This window comes from Temnothorax americanus, unplaced genomic scaffold, assembly GCF_048541705.1.
Source record: "Temnothorax americanus isolate GAGA-0224 unplaced genomic scaffold, ASM4854170v1 Scaffold93, whole genome shotgun sequence".
NCBI lineage: Eukaryota > Metazoa > Arthropoda > Insecta > Hymenoptera > Formicidae > Temnothorax > Temnothorax americanus.
The window spans coordinates 401,111-424,410 of NW_027509816.1; the positions used below are offsets into that span (position 1 = coordinate 401,111).

Genomic DNA, 23,300 nt, shown 5'->3' on the forward strand with positions numbered 1-23,300 from the left:
TTTAAACAAATCCGTGTAACAGCAATAATTCTAGACTTTAACAAGTCCATCGATAGCACTAATATATACTTCTGGTATATCTTCCGTATCCGTCTGCAAATTTAAACCTTCTCTTTGCCTTTTTATGTAAATCATTTCTGATATTAAGCGTTTGCTCAGGGACGGTTCTTGGTCTAATATTTCAACATCTTTCCAATTGAAATCATGGTTATACTGCAATCTGTGGTCTGTTAAGACCAAATGACTCGCACCACTCCTTCTGATATGAGAGTTATGTTCTTTAACTCTCGTTAGAAGTTGTCTCCCTGTCTGACCGACATAGGAAGCCTCACAATCATTGCAATTAATTGTATACACGACATTCCTATGCGATAATCCAGGGAGAATATCCTTATGAACTCTGATAAATCTGTTCAATTTATTAAGACTGAAATACGAGATCTGATGCATATTAAGATCCTTAGTTAAATTTTTATATTTCTCAGTTAACCCAGGAACGTATGGTATCGTAAAATGTGGAACTTCATTATCAATGTTTTTATCGTTATTAACGTGTCTATCATTAAGCAAAAATCTCAGGCGCTCATGTATTGTCTTAAAAATGAATTCCAATGAATAACAATTATTCACCAGAACTTGAATAAAAAATTTTATGTTTTTTTTTATGAAATCTTGGATGCGACAACTTAAATACTCGATCAATCAAACCGATGACCGTGCCCTTTTTCTGACAGAGTGGATGTTGAGAAAGAAAATTTAAATATCTTCCGGAAAAAGTGGGTTTATGAAACCAGTCAAATTGCAAATGGTCACCTATGTGAAGCATGGTGACCTCTAAAAAGTTCAATTTGCCACCCACGCCGATCTCCATAGTAAATTGCAATCTCGGGTGAAAAGAGTTGAATGTTTCTAATACGTGAGTGCATTCATTAAGAGGCACCGCCATTGCAATATCGTCCACGTATCTCTTATAAAAAGAAGGGACAAACTTCAAGCTTCCGAGGGCTCTAACCTCCAGGTCTTGCATCACGATATCCGCCCCTATGGGTGACAAAGGGGGGCCTATAGGAGAACCGAAAGTTTGCTGATATATAACTCCATTAAAAACAAAAAAAGTCGATTTTAATACCAATCTTACTGCCTGGAGAAATTCGGACTCCGGAATCACGCAACTCTCAGAAATATAATTCCATCTTTTTACGATGCTATCAATAACCATTTCAGTAGGCACGTTAGTAAAAAGAGAGATAACGTCAAGAGACATTAAAGTATAATCTTCTCTAATATGGGTTTCGGAAAGTTTTTTTACCAAGTCGAAGCTATTCGAGACATGACTATCTCCTTTAGGAAAGCAATTAAACATGACTTTATGGAGAAAAGCAGCCAAATTGTACAAAGGGCTATCAACACATGAAACGATGATTCTGAGAGGACAATTAATTTTGTGGATCTTCGGGAGTCCATACGCTCTCGGCAAGTTCCGTCACTACAATATAGCCGTCTGTACAATGAGTCTGAGATGAATTCTGATTTCCTCCATCTAATCAAAAGTTCCCGAATCCGAGTTGTTACCTTTCTAATTGGATCTTTAGAGACAATCTTGTAAATATCGGTATCTCCTAAGAGTTCCTCCATACTGGCTATATATTTATCTTTGTCCAATGCTACCGTGACGTTACCTTTGTCAGCCCTAGTTAAAATTAAATTAGAATTATCATCAATAAAATTCTTTGTAGCAATCGACAAATGTTTCATCGCGTTGTTGTGTACATTTTCTTGTACCGCGTAACCCCGAAGACCATTCACCAGATTCGAGAATCGATTTCTAAGAGCTGTATTAGTTCTAATGGGAAACTTCTTTATATTATTTTCAATATTTTTTATAAATTCTCGATCGTTACTCTGTCTTTATTTAATCCCGGAAGGTTAAAATTTTCTTAGCTGAATAACTTTTGATTCTTTTAATTTAACGTTAAATGCTCTTTCTTTAATTCTTCTTAAAACACTCTAAATATATTTTAAGAACGTGGGTTATCGAATGCTGTGAAAGGATCCTGCTAAAGGCAAGAAATTGTGGGAATTAAGCGAGCTTCTGGTAAAATTGCAATCATCAGACCCGAAAATTTAAATGCAATTTTTTTGTAAATTTTTATATAATTTTTATCATTTGTTATAACGGGTGTCTGAGGCCACCCATCACCCACCCATTTTCTTTCAAAAACTAAGCATTTTAAAGAAAAACGTTCTAGACAAAAATTGTATGGTTTTGAGAGGAACATAAGATGGTGTCGTTGATTTGACCTTGGGTGGCATCGTTAAGGACAGGTCAAGGACACCTTCAGTTTCTTAAATGGAACCCCCTATTTTTTATTGCATATATTCTTATAGCTTATGTTGAGAGCTTTCTAAAACACTATAATTAAGTATTTTTTTATTAAGTACTTTTTGAGTTATAATAAGGCTTGAAAGTTACAGTATTGTGACATAATATTTTGTTAAGTATTTATAATTCAAATTCTTTACTTTTTATTTTTGCAAACAATACGAATCAATTAATGTAAAGAAAACACAATTTTCTTAAAGAAAAACTTGTTGTGTAATTGTTTATTGCATATTCATTATTTTCTTAGCTTCTCACGATTCGGGGTGCTTGATTTGCGAACAAGCGCGAAAAGCGGCCTAGGATTTCACACTCACGTTAGGAAAAATGCTTTTTCAATAACTATCAATCACGCAATAAAAAATCGGTACTCTTCTTTCATGGTATACGCTAAATTTAAGTCTTTGTCGAAAGTAATTCAATATGTACTTGGTAAATAGACATTCTGTAAGAATGAAACTTAATGCATGAATATATGAATGCCTACAGAAATTACACAGCGCGCAATAATTTATTCCAGATATTTTAAACATTGTTCTTAACAACGGTACAAGAATTACTCATTATAAATGGCATTAAAATTGTTCTTCAGCTTTGTAGATTAGTGCGCTATCTACTGTGCCACATTACGCTCTTACATAAGTTTTTCTTTAAGAAAATTTTGTTTTTTTACATTAATTGATTCATATTGTTTGCAAAAATAAAAAGTAAGTAATTTGAATTATAAATACTTAACAAAATATTATGTCACAATACTGTAACTTTCAAGCCTTATAACTCAAAAAGTACTTAATGAAAAAATACTTAATTATAGTGTTTTAGAAAGCTCTCGACATAAGCTATAAGAATATGCAATAAAAAATAGGGGATTTTATTTAAAAAACTAAAGGTGTCCTTGACCTGTCCTTAACGATGCCACCCAAGGTCAAATCAATGACACCATCTTATGTTCCCCTCAAAACCATACAATTTTTGTCTAAAACGTCTTCCTCTAAAATGCTTAGTTTTTGAAAGAAAAAGGGTGGGCGGGTGGTCTCAGACACCCGGTATATGTGACGATCTTTTGTACTTAAGATATATTTTAATAATAATTTTACTTAACTTGCCAGTACAACTTGCCTCATAGTAAAGTATCGAAACTTTATTAATAAATACTTTTTATACTAAAAAATAATTTTGCAAATATTTAATTTTGCAGGAATAACTTTTATTAAAAAAGAAACTTTTTTATATAAAATAATGATATAACTGTATTTGCATTTGTTGAGTAATAGGATTGATGTATGTATACTTTTACTTAATGACTTAATCAGCCAGGTCAGTAGGTATATATATGTATTGCACATTACAAAATCGACTGTAGATATCGATTTCTATTTCGAATTTAAAGGAAACAAACTGTCCCATTTTTGCATTCTATCGGGATAAAGTCCTGTCTTCATTTTTGGTTCCTCAGAGATTTCTAGATAGTTGTCTTTTTCTGGTAAGTAAGGTTCCCATGTAACATTCTTAGCCAAAGCTGGAGATACTGGCTGTCCAGTTTGAACAAAATTCGACCACATGCTTGTCATAAGTTCTACTGTAGGAATTTCCGGGTCATCGTTTTCAAAGAATGGAAATTTGAATTTCATGAAGAACAAATATTGTAAATCGTCATGATGCACCACGCCTTGAATGATAAAATAAATAACAAATTTAGTTACACATAATTTATGCAGAAGTTATAAAGATCAAATCGTGATGTCTATAAAGCAATCTGAACAATTTGAATCAAGCAATTTGAATAAAAAAGTAAAATACAAGAATAAAAATAATACCGTATGGTGTGGTTTCGTTCCACATGACAAAACTGTATCGTCCTTGATAAGAAGACACATAAAAGTAGATGGGTTGGTCGGTGTTCTCGGCGATTAATTTTACAGAACTATGCATTGGATATGTAACTATTGCATCGGTGTTGATCTGAAATACAAAACATAATTATACATATATATGAATTAATTGCGATTAATTTTATTCATATCACTATATTAATTTTATTCATATTGCTATATTTACAATAGTTAATATTGTCCCAAACATGCTATTATTTCATAAAATATTTTATTTTCTTAACAATTTACGTACATGTGCTAGACCATCATAAGTGTCTGGACCAATCGTTTTGTCGTCAAAGTAAAATCGGCGCAGTTCGGTACTTATATATCTAGACCGAGGTGTATCTCGCTCGTACAAGAAATTAATCGGTGCGAGTCTGTACCAGTCATTGTTCAAATCGTCCACGTATGAATCATTCCCGAGTTCGTGTTGCTTGGTGACAACTAAAAATAACCGACGGAATATATTATTATTACTACATATTTATTAATTTCTGTGATTTCAGCCACTATTTATAACTTGAGAATTGAATGGCAATGACAAGAAAATACAAATACAAGATTCTTACAGGTGACCACACCACCAAACTCGTCTTTAGTAACTCCTGCGATCAGCGGAACCTTGTGGAATTTCCCCTTCTTAAAAAGTTCAGCGGGCTGTTCGGGCAAGAATCTTTCTATACCGTGAACCTCAGGTTCTACTACAGGTGTCCATATTAACATTGGATAACCGTACCACTCCTAGAATGTCGTAGTATGCTAAAGATTACTTTTTTATACTCTTAGGGGCTTTCTTCTTTTATATCTAATAAAACAAATCTCTACGTTTTTTAGTTCTTGATTTTTTACAGCATTATATATTTGTTTCTCTAATTTTTTATCGTTTGGTAGAAAAATTACTTAATCTTATTTACTAATCCTATATTTATTAATCTTGTCCTATATATGTAATCTTCCTTACAAAAAACTTGGGCATGGTGTCCGTGAAGTTCTCCACTGGTTTGGAGTTTAAACAGATTAGCATAGAGCCAGTGGTGTCGGTGGGACAGTCTAGTAATTCGGCTTGCTTCTTTGCCAAGTGCAGCTGTTCAGTCGGGTACGGTCCGTACGGTTCTTTCATCGATATCGAGCCGCTCATCATGATCGCCCGATGGAACAATCCCTTGGACATCGGCGAGACCATGTGCAACATCACGCTCAATCCACCTACGCTGCAGCCGGATATAGTGACGCTGTCGGGGTCACCGCCGAAGGCGGCTATGTTTCTCTGGATCCATCGAAGCGCGACGACTTGATCCTTCAAACCCAAATTACCCGGTGCCTTCGAATCACCGGTGCTCAAAAATCCTGATACAGATAAGCACAAATAGGTTTTTTAAAGAAAAAAAGTTGTGTTATCTTTGAACCACAAGCGATAAAATCCCGATATAATAATTTTATGTTTTCCTTCAAACTTTAAATTCTACCTTAAGCAGAATTTTATCGCTTATATTCGAATTAAGTATCTAAAAAGTAATAAAATATGGGACTTTACCTAGCGTCCCGAGACGATAATTGACAGTGACGAGAACGACGTCTTTGTCTAGCAGATACTGAGGTCCAAAATTCGAGCTTTTACCCGAGTATAAGTAAAAACCGCCAGGATGGAAGAATACCAATACGGGTCTTTTCACGGGATCGTTCTCCGATGGTAGCTGCGATCAAGACAATTGTTCAATTAGTGACTTCATACTCTTTTTTAGTGCGAATGTATATTGAGCATTATCAGACTCACTTTTGTTGTGTAGATATTCACACGGAGACAATCCTCCATTATATTCTGTTCGTGTATCGCTGGACAGGCGGGTCCTTCTTTGGTCGCGTCGAAAACATCGTTCCAATCCGCCGCTGGAATTGCGACCTAGGAAAAATATAATTAAAAAATGATAATAATATTTGGCCAGATATGATTTGCCGAAACCTTTGCCTTATTTTTGCTAAAAATGTTCTATTATATCGGTTCGTTTATATGAAATAATATTCATCACGCAATACTGCACAAGCTATACAAAGTATCTTGCCGCATTTTGCGTTCTTGAAAAATTGCGCAAGATTCGTTCATTTTATTTGCTACGCCTGTAATGCGGATGCAAATGCAAATTACTATTTTATTTTACACAATTAAAACAATAACGTTTTTAATGTTTTTATTATTTATCTAATCGTGATATCTGATGCCTTACTTGTAGAGATATGTAAAATGGGTGCCCAAACCTATTTGAAATAGAAAATGCGAAATAGTTGAAACCTTTCCATTTAAAAATGCAAAATACAAAGTACCTATACTTTTTAGGCAACCATTTAAAATAGGAAATGAAAAATAGGCATTTTTTTATGGTTTTTAAAAATAAAAATAGTTGTTTTAAATGTTTATGTTTTTATATTATTTAATTATATTTATAAATTTTTATTTTTTATTATTTAGTCCAGTCCGCATCGTAAATGACATTTTTCTCGGTAATTAATTGTATTATTAGCGTGTATCAGATAATATTGTATTAAAATATCAGCAAAGTCTTTTTTTTTCTATGTCATTAAATTAAATAAATTATATATTTACACAATTGTTCTTTTTTCTATATTTTTGATATGCAACCACAATAATTGTGAGTTTTAAAATAGAATTTTTGTTTTAACTCAACATCTCACTAATTTAATATTAAAAAATTTATGTGTTGATTTTAAACCATTTAAGAGGGTTGGCATGGTGTGGCACAAGACCGGCCCGTGTTAAATCAAATTGACAATTTATTGCTTACAACGCGCGAACGGTAGTCAATCTTTCGCGAAATGACGATGTCGATGTCGGACAGATTTCCAAATTATGCAACGGGTGCTTCGACAATTTTTACCGCTCATTATTTTTCTGCGATTTTCTCCAATCGGTAATAAACGATTCGATCGAATCGCTGGTCTGCAGATTTTTAACAAATATCTTTCTTTAATTCGTATCCACATTATACACTCTCACTTTTCCCGTAAATTTCTTTAATTAATATTTGTATTAAATTTTTTTAATCAGCAGAAAGCGCATCACTATTTCTTGTTAACAGCGATCGGAGTATATATTTATTTTGACTGTTGCGTCGCCTGCTGCATCTTGCGTTTCGCCATTCGGCGGAGGTGGGGAGGAAAAAAAGAATTATGCGGACGACGATCTCAAATGGGTTATGTGCAAACGCGTTGCGCATTACATTGATAAACTTGTGTATATAAACAAGCCCCTATGTAGTGCCCGTTTTTGCGATAAAAAGCGTAGAAGCATCTGTCAAGTTCACTTGGTGCACTCGCCCCGCGTCCGTCTCGGTGTTATTGCGTATTTTCAAAAAATTTCCACGGTTTCCTAGACCAAGACTCTCAACAACGTTGTTACGAGCTATCACAATGCGCAAAAAGAGGCGCGCTTAATCTCGTTTTCTCTCGATGATGAAGTCTCGACAGTGAAATAGTATCAAATGCACAGCCCGTTTCTAAATTACAAATTATTTTACGTTGAGAGAAAAAAAAATACAACGAAAATCTTAATTAAATATAAGAATTTTCTAAATTACTAACTATATATAAAAAAAATTTTAAAAATTGTGCATGCAGCACACATTTCTACATCATAATTCTACTGCGAGATAACTAGCTCCAAGTTAAAAATTCCAGGTTAAAAACGTAAGTTAAAAATACATAGAATGGAAGATAAGGACAAATTATTGTTTATCTACCATATCGCGTCGCAAATACTATTATCATTACCGAGTATTTCCATAGAACTGGGTTCATCGCCATAGTATAACATTTAGAAAACGTCCGCACATCTTCTTGCCATAAATTTCAGCAGTATCTCCACGATTTCATTATACGTATTGCCGTAATAAAGTATATATCAACGGTCATATTTCACTTATTATTAATATTATTGTTTATTATTTATATTTCTTACTATTATTTCTTAAACTTAAATTCTTATTTCTTTTAATATAAACTTAAATTACAACAATTGAATTACATAACATTCACATATGAAATTACAATTAAAAAATGTTTACCTACATTTTGTTCAGACATTCAATTATTCTTTTGAATTAAGGAGGCTCTTACCTCGATCATAAAACGACAGATCTTATTTAATTGCAATGCTGTTTAGAATAAGTGCGGATGCTTTCAGAACAAGTTGCGTCTTATACATATAACCATCAATTATCTATATGAAATATTTTTTAATTATGTGTTATTCAAACTTAAGGGTTTTACGAAGCCATCAATTATGGTGGATATCAAAAGTAAAAATTCGACCATTTGTAATTTTGATATCCGCTATTGACTCTCCCATTTTGAATTTATCAACTTTGACATCAGATTAGTATTCAGCGACCTAAAAAATCATTTAATTTGAATAACATAATTATAATAAAATATTTCATAAAATATACTATATAATTGCAACTTTTACGCAATAGACTCTATGTTAATTATATGTTATCAATAGGGGTATTCAAATAAGTTAAAGTTTAACGATTTGACAGGTTATGCGTCGGGTTAAAGTCGAGTAAAAAGTTAATTAATTAATTAACTTTGGGCGCGCTACTCTTTAAGGTTATGCAAAATACATAAGTGACTCATTATGCATCACATTAATCTTTGGGTTAAAAGTGTAAAAATTATTATAATTTTTTACCCGACTTTCCTGTCAAACCGTTAAACTCTAACACTTAATTGAATACCCCTATTGTCTTTTTAATCATAATCGACACAACAAATTCCTTTTAAAGATTGAAAGTTCTAACTACATACTAATTAATTTTGATTGCAATGGAACTTTTCCAACACGTCACGTATCGTAGTTACAATAATATTCAACAAAATATATTAAAATAGTACTTTTTTGCAATTATTTTTAACTGCAAATTGCTCCAAACTGTGACGTAATAGAGCAATTTATTAGTAAACAGGATCGTATAATTATCAGCATTTAAAAAACTATGGGAAATAATTATTCTTGTTTTTGTGCATTTTTTTTAATTAAACAGTATGTTATTATTGATCACGATTAATTTTTAGTTTGCAAGAAAAATGCATTTCAAATAGAAAATGGATACTGAAAATCATTTAAATGGAAATGTAAAATAGTTTAAAAAAAAAAAAATTTTTAATGCAAAATACAAAATAGGCATTTTACATTTTGTATTTCCATTTCAGATACTTAATGCACATCTCTGCTTACTTGGAAACGTTGCTGTCCGGTCGGCGGTTCGGCGTATCTCACACCGCGAAAGGAATAGATTTTCCTGCCAAGTCTGGTGATCATGGTGGAACCACGAATTCTTCCAATTGGGGCAGCGACCTCATGTTGTTCGCCGGCGAGATTGTCATCGGCGAGCGCAACAACGATGCTTAATAAGAGTATAGCAAAGAAGCGTTTCATGATGTTTCTACGGAGGAAAACAGTTTGGACTGCCAAGTTTAATGCGAGCAGGAAACTCACGCACGTGAAACCGGTTAGGCACGTTAAGTGCCGCACCAGCGAGCACTAAAAACATCTCAAGGGCAATACGAGGCCTTTTATATATCCATCAACCGCGAGGAGGAAGACGCGCGCGCAAATCGCAATTGTCTTTCTGGGAAACTTGAGTCTATCGTACGAGAGTATTTCCCACAAACAGTCAGCCGTACGTGAGGTCACGCACGGTTTTGTAATCGCGCATGGAATTTTGAACCAAGACGAAGCGAGAGTTATGCGATTATTCGACGAGGCGCCGATAAATTCGCGATTCGTAAAAATTAGGTATCTCCGACAGTTCACGGTTCTAACACATCATCGCTTTTTTTTACACATTTTTCAAGTGATACAACTGATAATACGATTGCGTCGAATATTGATTGTTTTCCTCATCATGAAGAATATATATAATGGAGTCTTACAGGAAAGATATATTAAATCTTACTACAAGAATAAAGTGACATAAAATCCAGCTACTTTATTGCATTAACTTCTTTCATAATTTCTTTTTATAAGAGGAGAAAGATTTTTATTTTATATCCTAGAAAAATGCAGATGCTGAAAAATGATGATCTAAAAAATTTTCTAATTTCTAGGATATTTTTTTAGATATCATTATGGATATTGCTTGAATTTATGTTAAATTGTTTGAAACTGCAGTAATCACACGCTAAATTGTTGCATGAGAAATTGTTTAAAATATTCTGTCACAATAAGCTATTATAAACTATTTCTTTTTTGACTCTTTTAAGTTGCGTTTGTCTTCCGCACGGTAAGTTTTAGTCACATGGCCGTAGTTTAAATCGAAATTCGCAGCGTAGTCATTCTGATCGCTACGTGCTTGTCTCTTTGGTTTAGCGAGTTCACGTAATCTCTTAGGGCAACGCCTGTTATTGTTAGCAACGATACGAGCATAAGTATCAAGAAGAAATGTCTTCTTGTCGAGTTGATGAAATTGTCCCGAAACTTGTTTGCTGTCCACTAATTTATAGGTTTTGCATTTACCTGAAAATTTGGAATTTGTACAGTTAGGAATTGAAAAAGGATCTATAGAACACAAAAATTAGTGATAAGCTATAAATGAATAAGGCAGCTATGATATTATTTGCTCTATGCATGTCTTGATTTAGATAGAGATAAAATTATTTGCAACATCTCACTTGTTATGGCATTGATATTATTTGTAGATGAAGGTGATGTATGGGATGTTGAACTAGAATCCGGTTTCTGTTTTCGTTGAATAGATTGATTTAGATTGTCAAATATTTGACGAGCATTGGTTACCTGAATGTGCATTTTAACGTTACACTACTATATATTTCGATCCTTCACGAGAATATTACCTGATTGTCGAGATTGTTGCACCTATTGATTTGCGTGTTAGGTTCTTTTACCAGTTTTTCATATTTAGAAGCATTTATTGACTGAGTGTCACTATTCATATCGCTCTATCGTGGACTATCTTCTGCAGGAACAATCTGTTTTCCGATTAATAGGTGTATCTTAATATGCAGGCAGCGTTGAGACTTTTGTTAAAATTAAGTCATTCGAATTATTAAAGGCGGATTGAGAATCAGTGACTTTAGAAATTTTGATCCAAACTTAAGATTTACGTGTTGAATTTTTGATAGCCAAAGCAATGGTTTCTTTTTTCCGTTCGTTATTCAATTGTAATTTCGATATTTCCTGTTATCGCGCGTCATTCTACTTCCGGTGGTTTCGCCATTTAAAAAACGAACTTTTTATGAAATTTCGATCTACACAAACAAGTTTCATTTTATTTCGCATCCGCCGTTGATCTTTTTGTTAGATATCTGGATATACTATTTTATTAAATAGAAACGTATAGAATAATATAAAATTACATGGGAAACCTTATAAAGATTTATTATTATAAAAACATTAGTGGACGGTATAAAATATACATACATATCAAATTATTAAATACAATAATCCTTAAAATTACCAGATCGATAAGTTTCTTGTATTTGGACGGATACACTTAAAGATATGGCTCCGTTGGACGGACGCAAAGGCAGCAATCGCGCTTAAATTTATATATTCAACTCTATTTCTCAGTCATTTGTACTTTTGTAAAAGTATACGTGTAAAATATGTATAAAACAATTTGACTGATATTGAGAATGTATCTTTGATAATATTAGTGATACGTAGCAGCGATAAAATATACTATTGCTAAATTTAATATTATTTAATATCTACTATTGTTAAATATAATATATACAGGATGTAACATAAATGTGAGCCGCTATTTCAGGCATGTATTCTACTCATCAAAATGAGCATAAAAGTTTGGGCATATAAACGTGTCTAAAAATGCATCGTTTTCATGTTACAGTCAGTTTGAGCTGAAACTTAAGACAGTTACAATTATTATTTTATTTCTAACAATACAATGGAAAATAAAAGTGAAATACAATAAATCTTAAAGCAAATGTTTAAAGTAACCGTCCCCAACAAAAATATGTCAGCTCCGCCCTTCTTCTTAGCGACCTTCTCACCCTTCCACAAACATTCGGTGTGTTGCGTATTTCATTGAACCTGTTTTCAATGTGCTGACGAAAATCGTTAATATCGTCAACAGGAAGTAGACAATTTGTTTTAGATGTCCCCAAAAACACGAGGACACAAGGGAACCATTGGTAAAACATCCTTGGCGTCTCTTTAAACATGATTGTAACGTGAAAACGATTTTTAGACATTTTTAGACATATAAACTTTTTTGCTTATTTTGACGAGTAGAATACACTTCTAAAGCTAGTATAGCGGCCACATTTGTTTTACACCCTGTATATATTGCCAATTGATAAAAGGTGCTATATCAGATTCGTTTGTCAGATCTCCAATCTTCGTTCGTGATTTCGACACAAATTTTTATTCAAATATTCTTGTAATGCATGCAACTCGCAATACTTATCTACCAAATGCAAAAGTAAACGCGATCATAACTATCGTAGCGAACAATGAGTAACTTATCGCTGACGCACCTGCATTACAATCTACGATTCTCCTAGCTCTCATAAAATCTTGCCCCAGATACGCGCTGTACTCTCGCTTGTTCGGCGGGATCACCACCAGCTGCTGAGTGGCATCTTGAAAGATGAGATCGCTGTAAGGCGGTAGACTGTAATACATGCTGAAGCTGAACTCGTCCTGCTCCTTTCGGCCATAAAACTGTTGTGCGTATATAAATAGATTGATGTATGCGTTAATCTGCGTCTCATTGTAGCCATAATACCCGCCGCGCGTGACTATGGCATTGGCGGCGACTTTGCCCAGATTGCAATTTATGTAATCCGAAGTCGGACGGCGCGTACCATCTGGGCAGAGTAACTCGAAATCTTTTGTGAAAGTGTTGCGCGCCCAGAACTCCTTGCGCTTGCCATCGGTATTCTCTGCAACCGTCGTATGTTTCACGAAAGACACGTCGCCGCCACCTTCCACCAGACATCTAAAGGCACCTGTGTATCCGAAGTAATCCTCGGAAGCGTCTCTTCGGCAATACCGGTAGCTCACCCCGTGACACAAGTCGCACATGTTATCATAAGGCACGCCTATAAATAATTAATCAAATATTAAACAAGAAAAGTTCCGCAGAAGCAATTATTTTATGAAAAAGTTTGCTGTCTTTATCAGTTTTATTTTACTTTGTTCTATTAAGCCCCTAGCTGTTAGGCGAAAAAATGCTTGTGTGCCAAAAATGCTTTTCACAAAAAAGTTAATAAAATTATAAAAAAAAGTGTTTTCTGTTTTTAAGTCATTGAATCTAAAACTGAGGCCAAAATTTCAAAATTTAAAATAAAAAAATTTATAAAAATTCTTAGAAATTAATTTTTATGTGCAAATTGAGCGATATTTTTTGGCCATCATATTAAATCCGTTATTTGAAATTGACAAATTTCAATTTAAAAAACGGGATCAAGGGCTTCAAAAACCCTTCAAAACTTTTTATGCATTTAAACCACATTTTTAATTTTTTGCTCATCATATTGAATTTGCCCTTTTGAATTCTTGAATTTATATTTTGAATTTGAAATTAGCGGTTTCAAAAACTTTTAAATATAAATTTTTATGCAAATCGAACAATTTTTTACATTTTCGGTCTGCCATATTAGATCGTCCGTCATGTTGAATTTCGCAATTTTGATTTCAGATTTGAATTCAGCGATTCCAATACATAAAGATATATATAGAGCCTTGTTCTAATTACTCCGTTAAAAGTATTTTTTCTTGACTGTGCGGATTTTTCCGTCTTGAACAGTCCTGGCCAGTTCTTTTTGCGGATATTTCCGTTATTAACAATCAAGAGGTTAATTATCGAATTGCCAACTTGGAAAAATTATGAATTTGAAAATTTTAGTTAGAATTCTTTTTCAACTACCTGTATTGTATTCAGTGCTGAGTGCACCCGGTACGCAAGACTTGCTGAAGTATTCGGCGGCGGCGCGCACGGAATCACAACCATATCCCCTGATCCACTTGTTGGAGATGAGATACGCCAGCGGGTAAACCCATCCCGCGGCCATATTGATTCCAGTGTGACAAGTGTATTTGTTTTTGAGGTACGTCAGGTCTGTGTTATCATCCTCCTCCTTTGCAACGGCGACAACGTAATAGTCTGGTGTACCCAAATTGTACACCTCGGATATAAATGGAATGAGTTCGAACCGCAGTCCAGCGGTGTAGACGTCACTGGCATCTAGTACAGTTACATCGGCAATCCTACCATAAAGGAGATAAAATTATACGTCCATAATTCTATTTTAGGGTATACGTATATGTTTAAACATAACATATTTAATACATACCCGCTTTGTATCAACTGCATACAATTTATTTGGCTGTGACCTCTGTGACAAAGTAATTCTGGTTTTAAGAGCTGGGCTTTTAAGGCAATCTACAACAGACAGCAGATATCAAAATTAATGTTTAAATAATTTTTGGAATAACATAGCATTTTGTTAAGTATGTAGCCTGAACTGTACCTTCATCTTTACGCATTTTTCCATTTCTGGATCGGATGTAACGCATAATGTCATTCGATTTACGGGACAATGACGCACCCCTAATATATGGTCTAAAGATCTTCCTAAATACCCGGTGTACGTTTGATCTTTTTCGGACAGTTGTACGAAATCGCGAGAGGAGTCCTGGAAAAATGAAATGCATTACAGATAAACTCAATTAGCAAATAAACGAAATGCGAGAATATCAAAACTTACAGAGAATATTAAATTATGTTGCATTCCATATCTAGGCGCCGATTCGTATAAATCAAACATTTCTATCGGTCGTACATTCGTAGGTTCAGTGTGGACTCTTTCTCTATTATAATAATCGAATGTATCGTTAATCCCGGGCCTATCCCACGAATTAAATCCTCCTTCTGCTCCTCCTCTTCCGCCACCGCCGCCGAAGCTTCGGTCGTATCCGTTACGATCCCAATTGTCTGTGCTATATTCGTTCGGATTTCTAAATCCGCCTCTGTTAAAGTCACTCTCGCTAAATCTGTTGTTATAACCCGGACGATTCTCGAAATCCCTTTGATTGTTGTCAAAACCTCTTTGATTATTATTATCGAAACCCTCTTGATCATTGTCAAAACTCCCTTGATTGTTGTCGAAACGATTGAAGCCCGTTGTGTCATTTCTGTCATTTCTGTTTTTGTGCAGTATTCGAACGGCTTTCTCTAAAAATCTTTGATACTTTCGACGAATCTCGAAGTTGGTCGCCGAAGACGTGACTATTGCACGGGACGGCACGGTGCCCCAATTACAGGTCCTGTAATCGTCCACGGGTCTGCGAGTACCGTCCTTGCAGAGTAGTTCAAATTGCTCCTTTTTCACAGAGCCTAATAGCAAAAATCATAAAATGAGTATTTTGCCGATTCCTTTTCTCTGAAAATTTAAAATGTAAGGCTACGTACTAAAATCGAATGTCGTCGAAGTCATTTCCTGCACAGTCGTATGTACCAGAAAGGCAATTTCACCCGCTTCAACCAAGCAGCGGAAAGCTCCTTCGTATCCTGAGTAAGGATCTTGATTCGTACATTTGCCGCCGGGTATCTTTCCGATGCATAGGCTGCACAACTGGTCAGAATTATCACCTGCAATTGATTTCCTAGATTATAACGACTGTAGGATAGAAATGCAATCTATAAATCTATATATTTTTACATTGAACTCACCAAGTGGGTTGTATTTATCAATTAACGAGTTTACTGCACAACTAGGTCCAAAGAATTTAATCGTTGACTTTACATGATTGTTACAGTCAATAACTTCCATTCCTCCATATCTCATAAGCTGAATAAAAATGTTTTGTTGTAATTTTATATACATACAAACGTGTTAGAAATTACAATTGTATTACGTTTACATTATGTTCATATTGTAATCTATGAAATTTACTCACACTGTTAATAGGAATAACCCAACCAGCTAGTGTCCCAACACCAGCAAAGCAGCCCTTCTTGCCTCTGAGATCGTACAAACTATTAACATCCGGCAGAGAGCCCCTCTTAATCACCGCAACAGCGTATTGATAATTTACTCCACTTTCATATATTTCCTGCATTATTGGTACAAGACTATGGTATCGTCCAGCTATGAAGACCTCTCCGGCGTCCAACGTAGTTATCTGTGCCTTCTCGTGGTCCAGCATGGCCATACATTCCTCCTTGTTGAAAGCCTGTTTGCATCGCACCGAAAAATAATTGTAACCAAAGGCACCTATCTCGCGGTCGACCGCCCTGGCAAAGGCTTGACATTTGTTCTGCTCGCCGTCGGAGACCGTACACCACGTGACTGTGTTGTTGAAATGCTGACCTGTCGATAAATAATTAATTAATACAGCATTCGTTACAGGTTGTTAATATGCGAAATAGCACTCTAGCACTCTACATTCAAACATTTCGTGTTCTCCACAGTGCAAATATATCAGTGGTGAAGTAAAAGTCGAATAGGATATATTATCATTGTCAGACCACTGAGATTGATTTAATACGTTAATTTGATACAAAATATGATTATTTTAGGGATAACTATTCATAATTTGACACGCATTACGAATTAAGGACTACGTTCTATGAGGCGTTTTTATTAATCGCGTTTCCGCGACGTTCGTCGAAAGGAAAAGTGCACTACCGTGAGATTGACGTAGCGCAAAACAGTACAGGGACAGTAATAATGCGTAATATTGGAGCCACATCTTTCCTTTAGGCATTTCTTCCGAGTCAATCACACACGGACAACACCCTTGACATGACTACTCCGGAGACTCCGGACTGTAACGAACTACACAGACTACACCCAACCAACCACCCAACCCTACAACACGCGTGACGTAATCCATTCATTGAACGAGGACACAACCGTCACGTCATTCGTCGAGTGAACGCTCAGTGATTCTTTAATATGATTGGTTTTTGCCTTTGGTTCTTCTCCGGATCCAAGTGTAAAAACCAATCATAATAAAGAATCACTGAGGAGTGGGACTCAATTGACCACGTCGTTAATTGGCTGATTTAAAATAAAAATATCTGATTGGCTAGTCCAGTGGAAAAATTCCAGGCACCGGAGGCTGTGAGTGGCTGTGGTCAATCGCAACGTAATTAAACGAAACGCTCTCTAAAAAAAAATTGATTAAAAAAATAAAAAAAAATTGAAAAAATTGATTATATATATATATATATATATATATATATATATAACTATTGAAGATTTGATTGTTTCATTTTTTAAATTACTTTTTAATTAATTTCTTTGAGTAAAGATTTACTACAATTCACGCAGGAGCCTTTATTGTCTGAGAGTATGCTCAAACCCGAGAATAAATATTTTCAAAATCCGGAGTTTCCAAGTCAAACCCTACGAACAGAACAGACCAGATATGTTTTCAGAACATATCTGCTGGAAAATATGCACGAGCGTGTGAACTTGTGAGTGAGTCGGCCGCAACTGCCGCAGGGCACTGCAGGGTCGGGTCGGAGGAATCCGCTATCTCAGCTATCTGTCAAAAGTGTCAAATTGCGGCGGTGAGTTTTGCCGCGAGATGACATAAACAGCGTGCGTTCGACGGGCGAACAACGCTGGGCTGCTGGAGTGCCTGGAGTACGACCACGCACGACCAGGACGATGCACGAGTCGCGCACGCAGGTCGGATTGCTACGTGATGCTCGCATTGCTCGCGAGTTCGCGAGGGACGTGTGCACCTTGCACGGACACGACGTTCGCGATGCGATCCGGTCGTTCGAGCTAGTGCGACGAGAGGTACCTCGTGCCCCGACGGAGAAGCGTTGCTGAGCAGGCAGCTCGTCGTGTATGCACTCTGGAACGAGGACACGAGAGATTTGCGGCGTCTATTCGGTAACCGGTAGCCCTTCCAAAGGAGTGCGCTCCTCACAAATTGGAATGTCCATTCAAGCTTTCATTGGCAATCGGCAGCTGCAGAAGTAATTTTAAGGATTACGCTGTGAATTACATCAGCTTTATGCTCTTCTTTCGTTACGATCGAGCACTTAAAGTTCTTTAATAATACGGAGAAGAAAACGGCTTTTCCTTTCCAGGGAGAAAGAGATGCCACTGAAAGATATCTTTGGCATTAATTAAAACGATACTTCTCTGTCAATTAACACTGACAATTTATATTTTATGAGATAATCCTTCCATAAATGTTATTCAGCATGGATAACATTTGGAAAAGCACAAGGTTTAAATATATCTTTGCTTGCATCTTGATTACCTTCGTCACATCATGTATAATCAGCATATCTCCCATCAGTATCGGTTAGTCATTGATATATTAAAAAAAAAAAAAGAAAAAAAAACATAGTGCAGGATACACGGCTGTAAATGGCTTCTTCAAACGTAATTGTATTGCTTCAGACGAATGCAAGTGCGAAGCAAACGCTCAACCAAGTCAACACCTTAAGCAAGCGGCCGACGAAATTAATGGATACAAAAAGAAGGCTGAGCATCGATTGGCCATACTAGTGCCATTTAGGGATCGCTTTGAGGAATTACTGATATTTGTACCACACATACAGAAATTCCTGGACAAGCAGAACATAGATTATCATATATTTGTATTAAATCAGGTATTGTAGTACTAGAGAGGCTTGCGTGTGATTGAAATACAATGTTTGAATCTCATATGTAATGTTTTTTTTTTTCCAGGTGGACAGGTACAGATTCAATCGAGCATCACTCATAAACGTAGGCTTCCTCGAAACAGAGAAAGCGTTTGATTATATTGCGATGCATGATGTAGATCTGTTGCCTATGAACGATCAGTTATCATATGCATATCCAAGTACAGGACCTCATCACATATCGTCGCCAGACTTACATCCTCGATATCATTATTTTACCTTTATCGGTGGAATCCTACTCATTAAAAGGTACTGTGCCCTAAACTGTGACAATAAACCATGAAGAGATAACGATATTGATTTATGTGCTACTGTTTGGTTATATGCATTTTCGCAGGGAGCATTTTATACAGGTAAATGGAATGTCGAACAAATATTGGGGATGGGGTCTTGAAGACGACGAATTTTATGTTAGATTGAAAGAGGCTGGCTTAAGTGTAAATCGGCCGCAAAATATATCAACGGGAACGCATAACACATTTAAGTGAGTATTATTTTATGAAACTGTCAACTTCTGTATTCATCGTAAGATGTAGAATGAAACTAGATGGAAGTTGCAACGCTTGGCTTTACCAATTTACGTAGCGTTTTTTAAATAAATTTGGCCAGTTAGGTCGAGTAAACGACACTTACGCTGTTTCCCCCCCCCCCCAATATACACTGGCGATTTAAATTCTCATTTGGTTGTTTTTACCAATTTACACGCGGAATATGTATTGCAGGCATGTACACGATAGAAATCATAGAAAGAGAGATATGACGAAGTGTTATAATCAACGAGAAGTTACTAGAAAACGAGACCGGCAAACTGGGTTGAATAACGTCTCGTATAAAATACTGGATACAATCAAGATGACTATATCAGATACTTCGCTAACAGTGATTAATATCTCCTTGCTGTGTGATAAGTCGAGCACACCTTGGTGCGAATGTGAGAAGCTAGTCGGATCAAAGGATCAAGGGAGGTCGAAAGAGAAAAAGAAGACTAACAATAGTAAACTCGCCACTGGATTGTAATCTCAGTAATTTAATTGTTGAAGATATTATAAATGTACTCAAAAACACACACATAACCTTCGCATTCTTCCATTTTTTATGTATTCGACTTAGATAAAAATAAAATAGTTCCCTACAGTGTGTTCATACATTGTTCATATAGGAGATTCTACTTATAGTACAAATTATTTATATGTATTTTAAATGCTTTATATAGTACAAATTATTAAAGTTTTGTTCGAAAATTATCAAGATTACTCAGCAAAAATTGTTGCTAAGAATGTAAGTTGACAAATTATTTGAATATAAATAACATTTCCATAGACAATTACTTCATCATTTATTTCACGATAAATGATTATTCATTTCTAACTGCTCTGTATATATTAATCATATTGCACGTATTTATGCATTTGATGTTTTGTAAATGACAATGGTTCATTTTCGTATATAATTCTTATATAATTTTCTTATAATTCCGTGTGCCTCTGCATGATTTTGGTTTCTATATCCATATGAAGCTTTTGTACAGTCCTAATATGTTTCTTTATGTGCTGTTCTGCAGTTGAATTTTCTAAGTCGTGGAGCTGACCTTTCTGTGCTGCTTCCAGTGCTCCTTCTGCATGTAGATGTCTCAGCTTAAGTAGTCTCGATTCATAGTGCAAAAGTTCTTCCTACGTAATGTATAATATCCATTTTAATGCAAATACAATTGGAATATGGTCAGTTTATTAACAATCTAAATTATGAAAATTTTGCCAATGGTTTTTTTGATATTTACAAAAATAAGTTTAAAATAGCAGCTTAGTACTCAAATAATTATTCTCACAGATATGTATGAGAAGAAAACATATGAGGCTACGCGTTGGAATTATTATTATTATCATTATACCTTTAAGGATGTTAACTCATCGGGAGAGAATTTTGATTCCAATGCAATCTTCCATAATCCTTGTACTTTAGGTTCTACAAAATCTTTATGGTTTGGTCCCTTTGCGGTGAGTCTGTCTAAACGATCGAATCCATTTCTCAGGTCCAAATGTTTCTCCCTGAAATAGAAACAGTGATAAAAGCTAACTCATACATCCACCTATAGGTATACATAAATCTTTTACAACATACCGAAGTAAATTTGCCTTTTCCGTGTGACTCAATTTCTGGTCTGGTATATTGTTAGATAATTCCTCCTGTTCTTCTAACTCGTTCCAGCTTTCTGATTTAAGATGTAAGATATCTAGAGATATAAGATACAATACACATAAATATAAAAATAACATTTTTAAAGTTATATTTACCATATGCGAATATAAAAGACTAACTTTCAGCTTTCTCTGAATCTTTAGATTCCTCTTTCAATAAACTCAAGTACTCGTCCACTTTTTCTTGATGATGGTGGAACTCTTGTTTTAAAGTCTCAAGCTCCTCATCTAAAATAAAAAGTTATAAGCATAAATTAGAGTGTTTCACGCGAGAAGAGTGACGCGCGCACAGAATTAGATTTCAAACTGAAGCCCGATACATACAACTCGTCAAAGAACGCTTCGCGTCTTCTTCTCAAAGGCATGTGCGTACCGGGAATCTCAGCGCGTAACAATATTATAAATTAGATTCTTATGATATACAAGATATCCGTAAAAGTTGGGATCAAATTTATACACTGCTTTAATAGGGTCAAGTAAGTGAAAAAAGTTTATATAAATTTATACCCGAAAATGCTTCATTAAAGAGTTATAAGCGTTCAAAGATTTACGGAAAAAACTGTTCTTATAACTTATTAGAATTTCTGACTGAGAAACAAAGTTTCAGTTATTGTTTAAGTACATGTCTTGATTTATACATACGGATTTTATAAGTTGTTACAACAGTACCTACAACAAATGTTCGAAATTTCTTCCTTCTGCAAGAATGCAGACTTCCATTTGTTGAATTGATGACTGTTGAATTCTTTTAAATATTCCAGCATATTAGAAATTGTGATAAATGTAATTTGAATACATTCTCAAAGCTAGTCTTATATCAGTTTCTTAAACTATTTTGCATGGCCCTACGAATAGAAATCAAGGGATGTTAAATCCGATGATTTAGGTCTTAGATTTTTATTTGTTCAGGATTACACATTCTAGTATCACATCTAAATTTACACATCTAGATTAGCCTTTTAGATTCTAGGAGACTAATTTAGATGAAACATCAGAATGTATAACACTGAACAAATAAAAATGTAACAGAATACAAATCTAAAGACGCAGTAAGTCAAGAAATGTAAACAATAACTGATTGTGAGAGCCATTTGTCTTTGAGCCAGTAATTCTGTTTAACAAGTTATATAAGAAACTGCTCGTGAATCTTTGAACACTTGCAACTTTAATAAAATATTTTCGGACATAAGTTTATATAAACTTTTTCTCCAATCTTGACAGACACCTCGTATACTTCTATCTCGATGTAAATTATGCATACCAGTAAAACCAGCCATTTCAGCTTTAGCCCACAATTTGTTGAGCCTTATATCCTTAAATACATCTTTAGCAACATAATTGCTACCGTCGTTCAGCGCTTTGTGTATTTTAAGTAACTTTGGATCTTCGGTCTCGGCGAAGTGTTCCAGTAGGCCGTATGTGCTCATTATTCCTATACAAGATAAAATTACACGAGATTAGGACTTAGCACAGCAAAATAAATACAAATAGTCAGATGATACAAAAGTTACCGATGAGCTTCTGTCTTAGATGCGCCTCTTCCAAGCCATCAGGATCCTTTCCATCGGACTTGAAATGCTTGTACGCAATCTCCTCTTTGTCATAAATCTTCAGATCGCTGAAGATCGACTGCAGCTTGGTATCCGTTAGACGCTGAAGCAAATATTTATGTAGATTTAAAATTAGAAATAGAGAGTAGGTATATATTTTTACGTAAAAGAGAAAAAATATATATTAACTCTTATTTTTAATTATATGTTTTATATATGCAATTCGTTACTCACGTTTTTGGCCTTAACCCAGAGCACATTCAACTTTGCCATCCTGAACGGCTTATCCAAGTCTCTGAGAGAAGTCGGGAACTGCGAGGAGTCTGCATATTTAGCCTTGTTCGCCTCGGCGGAGTATTTGTTCTCTCCTAAGCTAGTGCGGACCGACAACAGACTTAGACTTATTAACAGGATAAATTGTGCGTTTAAAAGTATCATTTTTCTACGATTGCACGCAACGACCAGCCAGGCGATACAAGCAGATGCAAGCAGAACTGACGTGTGCACTCGTGCAATGTGCAATGTGCAATAGCAATTAGCAAGTATGCATATTCCATGCACATGTATGTAGTATATATTTACATACACACACGGGGTCG

General features: G+C 35.2%; 5 protein-coding genes and 1 long non-coding RNA gene across 6 annotated transcripts; 2 read left to right on the top strand and 4 right to left on the bottom strand.

The window, feature by feature from the left end:
• Nucleotides 1-3,565: 3,565 nt before the first annotated feature.
• On the bottom strand, nt 3,566-9,871 carry LOC143908375 (esterase E4-like). Its single transcript, XM_077426023.1, has 8 exons — nt 9,509-9,871; nt 6,032-6,157; nt 5,792-5,951; nt 5,219-5,604; nt 4,827-4,998; nt 4,508-4,701; nt 4,198-4,342; nt 3,566-4,049 (listed from the first exon to the last, which is right to left on the bottom strand). The coding sequence occupies exons 1-8, from the start codon at nt 9,707-9,709 to the stop codon at nt 3,754-3,756; spliced, it is 1,680 nt and encodes a 559-aa protein (XP_077282149.1). The 5' UTR covers nt 9,710-9,871; the 3' UTR covers nt 3,566-3,753.
• Nucleotides 6,164-10,256, top strand: LOC143908383 (uncharacterized). Its single transcript, XR_013260125.1, has 2 exons — nt 6,164-7,956; nt 9,484-10,256. It is a non-coding gene; the product is annotated as an uncharacterized LOC143908383 (long non-coding RNA).
• A 133-nt stretch (nt 10,257-10,389) lies between these two features.
• On the bottom strand, nt 10,390-11,226 carry LOC143908382 (uncharacterized). Its single transcript, XM_077426031.1, has 3 exons — nt 11,128-11,226; nt 10,945-11,068; nt 10,390-10,789 (listed from the first exon to the last, which is right to left on the bottom strand). Exons 1-3 carry the CDS (start codon nt 11,224-11,226, stop codon nt 10,512-10,514), a joined length of 501 nt encoding a protein of 166 aa, XP_077282157.1. The 3' UTR covers nt 10,390-10,511.
• A 429-nt stretch (nt 11,227-11,655) lies between these two features.
• Nucleotides 11,656-17,139, bottom strand: Tsf2 (transferrin 2). The gene is made up of 9 exons (XM_077426007.1): nt 16,951-17,139; nt 16,220-16,632; nt 15,993-16,110; nt 15,732-15,911; nt 15,028-15,656; nt 14,791-14,955; nt 14,614-14,702; nt 14,187-14,527; nt 11,656-13,359 (listed from the first exon to the last, which is right to left on the bottom strand). Exons 1-9 carry the CDS (start codon nt 17,027-17,029, stop codon nt 12,719-12,721), a joined length of 2,655 nt encoding a protein of 884 aa, XP_077282133.1. The 5' UTR covers nt 17,030-17,139; the 3' UTR covers nt 11,656-12,718.
• Nucleotides 17,140-17,655: 516 nt separating this feature from the next.
• On the top strand, nt 17,656-20,095 carry Beta4galt7 (beta-1,4-galactosyltransferase 7). Its single transcript, XM_077426028.1, has 5 exons — nt 17,656-18,591; nt 18,691-18,902; nt 18,982-19,205; nt 19,294-19,440; nt 19,679-20,095. Exons 1-5 carry the CDS (start codon nt 18,477-18,479, stop codon nt 19,971-19,973), a joined length of 993 nt encoding a protein of 330 aa, XP_077282154.1. The 5' UTR covers nt 17,656-18,476; the 3' UTR covers nt 19,974-20,095.
• On the bottom strand, nt 19,964-23,239 carry LOC143908378 (alpha-2-macroglobulin receptor-associated protein). The gene is made up of 7 exons (XM_077426025.1): nt 22,936-23,239; nt 22,663-22,804; nt 22,413-22,583; nt 21,272-21,379; nt 21,075-21,186; nt 20,845-21,001; nt 19,964-20,626 (listed from the first exon to the last, which is right to left on the bottom strand). The coding sequence occupies exons 1-7, from the start codon at nt 23,137-23,139 to the stop codon at nt 20,423-20,425; spliced, it is 1,098 nt and encodes a 365-aa protein (XP_077282151.1). The 5' UTR covers nt 23,140-23,239; the 3' UTR covers nt 19,964-20,422.
• Between the last annotated feature and the right edge of the window lie 61 nt (nt 23,240-23,300).

Bases quoted from the DNA above. Each gene is read 5' to 3' on its own strand.
- LOC143908375 (XM_077426023.1), bottom strand. From the start codon at position 9,709: ATGAAACGCTTCTTTGCTATACTCTTATTAAGCATCGTTGTTGCGCTC. The intron at 6,158-9,508 runs GTAAGCAGAGAT...TATTTTTCCTAG, and splicing joins CCGGACAGCAACGTTTCCAA to GTCGCAATTCCAGCGGCGGA. The intron at 5,605-5,791 runs GTAAAGTCCCAT...TATCTGTATCAG, and splicing joins TTATCGTCTCGGGACGCTAG to GATTTTTGAGCACCGGTGAT.
- Tsf2 (XM_077426007.1), bottom strand. From the start codon at position 17,029: ATGCCTAAAGGAAAGATGTGGCTCCAATATTACGCATTATTACTGTCC. The intron at 16,111-16,219 runs GTGAGTAAATTT...ATTTTTATTCAG, and splicing joins GGGTTATTCCTATTAACAGT to CTTATGAGATATGGAGGAAT. The intron at 13,360-14,186 runs GTAGTTGAAAAA...AATTATTTATAG, and splicing joins CAGCACTGAATACAATACAG to GCGTGCCTTATGATAACATG.
- LOC143908378 (XM_077426025.1), bottom strand. From the start codon at position 23,139: ATGATACTTTTAAACGCACAATTTATCCTGTTAATAAGTCTAAGTCTG. The intron at 21,380-22,412 runs GTATGCATAATT...TTTTTATTTTAG, and splicing joins TGAAATGGCTGGTTTTACTG to ATGAGGAGCTTGAGACTTTA. The intron at 20,627-20,844 runs GTATAATGATAA...TACATTACGTAG, and splicing joins ATGAGTTAACATCCTTAAAG to GAAGAACTTTTGCACTATGA.
- Beta4galt7 (XM_077426028.1), top strand. From the start codon at position 18,477: ATGTTATTCAGCATGGATAACATTTGGAAAAGCACAAGGTTTAAATAT. The intron at 18,592-18,690 runs GTTAGTCATTGA...GTATTGCTTCAG, and splicing joins CATATCTCCCATCAGTATCG to ACGAATGCAAGTGCGAAGCA. The intron at 19,206-19,293 runs GTACTGTGCCCT...GCATTTTCGCAG, and splicing joins GGAATCCTACTCATTAAAAG to GGAGCATTTTATACAGGTAA.
- LOC143908382 (XM_077426031.1), bottom strand. From the start codon at position 11,226: ATGAATAGTGACACTCAGTCAATAAATGCTTCTAAATATGAAAAACTG. The intron at 11,069-11,127 runs GTAATATTCTCG...ATGCACATTCAG, and splicing joins GCAACAATCTCGACAATCAG to GTAACCAATGCTCGTCAAAT. The intron at 10,790-10,944 runs GTGAGATGTTGC...CCAAATTTTCAG, and splicing joins TAATATCAATGCCATAACAA to GTAAATGCAAAACCTATAAA.